Source organism: Triticum urartu, chromosome 2A (genome assembly GCF_056163025.1).
Source record: "Triticum urartu cultivar PI428250 chromosome 2A, HENAU_Tu73, whole genome shotgun sequence".
In the NCBI taxonomy this organism is placed as follows: Eukaryota; Viridiplantae; Streptophyta; class Magnoliopsida; order Poales; family Poaceae; genus Triticum; species Triticum urartu.
In genome coordinates, this window is record NC_141874.1 from 707,999,906 (window position 1) to 708,002,600 (window position 2,695).

General features: G+C 57.5%; 1 protein-coding gene across 1 annotated transcript; it reads left to right on the top strand.

Annotated features, from left to right (window-relative positions):
• The first annotated feature begins 263 nt into the window (after positions 1–263).
• On the top strand, positions 264–2,447 carry F3H (flavanone 3-hydroxylase). Its single transcript, XM_048703447.2, has 3 exons — positions 264–751; positions 1,365–1,793; positions 1,895–2,447. The coding sequence occupies exons 1-3, from the start codon at positions 383–385 to the stop codon at positions 2,228–2,230; spliced, it is 1,134 nt and encodes a 377-aa protein (XP_048559404.1). The 5' UTR covers positions 264–382; the 3' UTR covers positions 2,231–2,447.
• The last annotated feature ends 248 nt before the right edge of the window (positions 2,448–2,695 follow it).

Here is a 2,695-nt window from a genome sequence, read left to right on the forward strand (position 1 = left end):
ATAGGTTGTAAATCTTGGTTGGTGTATAGCGGGTGTCTAGTAGTGTGTGTGCGTGTGATGTGTGTGTTGTGCGTATATGGGTCGATCGATACGGCTGGATGGATGCATGGGTGCGGCCCGGTTAGTTGCGCACCTAACACGAGTGCCCGAGGGCGACTTCCTTGGTTAGTTGCGTGCGCACGCGCGACTTGCAGGTCGCGTCTGCCCCTCACCTTCCAACGTAGTATACACAATGCCCTCTTCCCGGCCGTATATATCCGCGTGTGTACAACGTCCAGAAAACCACAGCCCAAACGACCGAGCTAGCCCTTCAAGAAACAAACCATCATACGAGACAGACGCCGGCCGCGACACAAGCGGACGATCCCCGGAGTGCGGATCGATGGCGCCGGTGAGCAACGAGACGTTCCTCCCGACGGCGGCGTGGGGGGAGGCCACGCTGCGCCCGTCCTTCGTGCGGGACGAGGACGAGCGGCCCAAGGTGGCGCACGACCGCTTCAGCGATGCGGTGCCGGTGATCTCGCTCGACGGCATCGACGGCGCGCGCCGGGCCGAGATCCGGGACCGCGTGGCGGCGGCCTGCGAGGGATGGGGCATCTTCCAGGTGGTCGACCACGGCGTCGACGCCGACCTCATCGCCGACATGACGCGCCTCTCTCGCGAGTTCTTCGCGCTGCCCGCCGAGGACAAGCTCCGGTACGACATGTCCGGGGGCAAGAAGGGCGGCTTCATCGTCTCCAGCCACCTGCAGGTATACACGCATTTATTTATTTATTTTGGCGGGTACACACGCACATGCATGCCATGCCAGGTAAAATGATTTAATACTATACAAAATTAAGATGAAACAGATTGCAGTCAGTCGGTTTTGAATAAAGGAAGGAAGAGTGGCCTCGTCGGAGAGAAGGAAGGGACTTGCCATCATCACCCCATTATCTATCTTAGGATTTAAAGTGGACGGCAGTGGTGGGGCTTTGCCGGAGAGAAAAACGGCCATCGCTGGGGCTAGAGGGATGGCTAAGGGCGGTGCTAGAATGGCGGTGGGGGTGGTGCTAGAATGGCGGTGGGTGGATGTTGAGGGAAGGGCGAGGCGATGAGGCAGTGCTGGAGCGCCGCTGACAGGCAGTGGTGGTCTGCGGTTCGGCCGGTGGTCCGTGGGGTGGTTCGGTGAGACAGTGTGTGAGGAAGAAGAGCAAGCTGCGCAAGGTTGAAAACGAAGGCTGGGCGTTAGATTTTGATCCAATGGTTGAAATAGAATCGATTGAACCGTTCGAAAAAACCTGTCGACTGTCTTGTAGCCCCTTCCAACAAATTGATCCATGCATGGATGAAGAAACTCACGAGAATTTTGTGTGGCGATGCAGGGTGAGGCGGTGCAGGACTGGAGGGAGATAGTGACCTACTTCTCGTACCCGGTGAAGGCGAGGGACTACGGGCGGTGGCCGGAGAAGCCGGCGGGGTGGCGCTCGGTGGTGGAGCGATACAGCGAGCGACTCATGGGACTGTCGTGCAAGCTGCTGGGCGTGCTGTCCGAGGCGATGGGCCTGGAATCGGAGGCGCTCGCCAAGGCGTGCGTTGACATGGACCAGAAGGTGGTGGTCAACTTCTACCCGCGCTGCCCCCAGCCGGACCTCACCCTGGGCCTCAAGCGCCACACCGACCCCGGCACCATCACCCTCCTCCTGCAGGACCTCGTCGGCGGCCTTCAGGCCACCCGCGACGGCGGCAAGACCTGGATTACCGTCCAGCCCATCTCCGGCGCCTTCGTCGTCAACCTCGGCGACCACGGCCACGTCAGTACTCTCTTCATATTCTTCCGTGCCATGCATGCTAGCATCTCGATCGATCGACCACTAATTGAACATTTGTAATTTACTGTGCTTTGTGCATGCAGTTCATGAGCAACGGGAGGTTCAAGAACGCGGACCACCAGGCGGTGGTGAACGGGGAGAGCAGCCGGCTGTCGATCGCGACGTTCCAGAACCCGGCGCCGGACGCGAGGGTGTGGCCGCTGGCGGTGAGGGAGGGGGAGGAGCCCATACTGGAAGAACCCATCACCTTCGCCGAGATGTACCGCCGCAAGATGGAGCGCGACCTCGACCTCGCCAAGCGCAAGAAGCAGGCCAAGGACCAGCTGATGCAGCAGCAGCTCCAGCTCCAGCAGCAGCAGGCGGTCGCCGCCGCGCCCATGCCGGCGGCCACCAAGTCTCTCAACGAAATTCTTGCCTGACCATTCCGGCGGCGCGCGATTAAATATTTTAAATTGATTGATGCGTGGGATTTGATTCTCCTAAGTACGAGATAAATTATGCATATAGTATCCGTACGTGTGTAGCAGGGAGGAGCTCGACCTGTAATAATGTCGTGCGTGGAACTGAACCGAGCTAAGTAATTAAGGAGCTATCATGAGTTTGGCGTGTGCAGAAATATAGCGTACTCATTTCGTACTGGCTTCTGGTATAACCCAGCCGTGTGGTTGGGCTACATTCTTTTCTTGGGCACATGAGTTGTTGATTTATATTTTTCTTAAGATAACGAACCGCTAAGCTGTGTGCACATGAGTTGTCCACGTACATTTGGAACGGCCAACACCTCTTTTTTTTCTTGTTCTTTTTTTGAAGCTCAATGCCCCTAGGCTCTTTATTCAACAGGCGCAAGCATGTGTGACTGAACAACCTCAGCCAGCCAGCCAGGG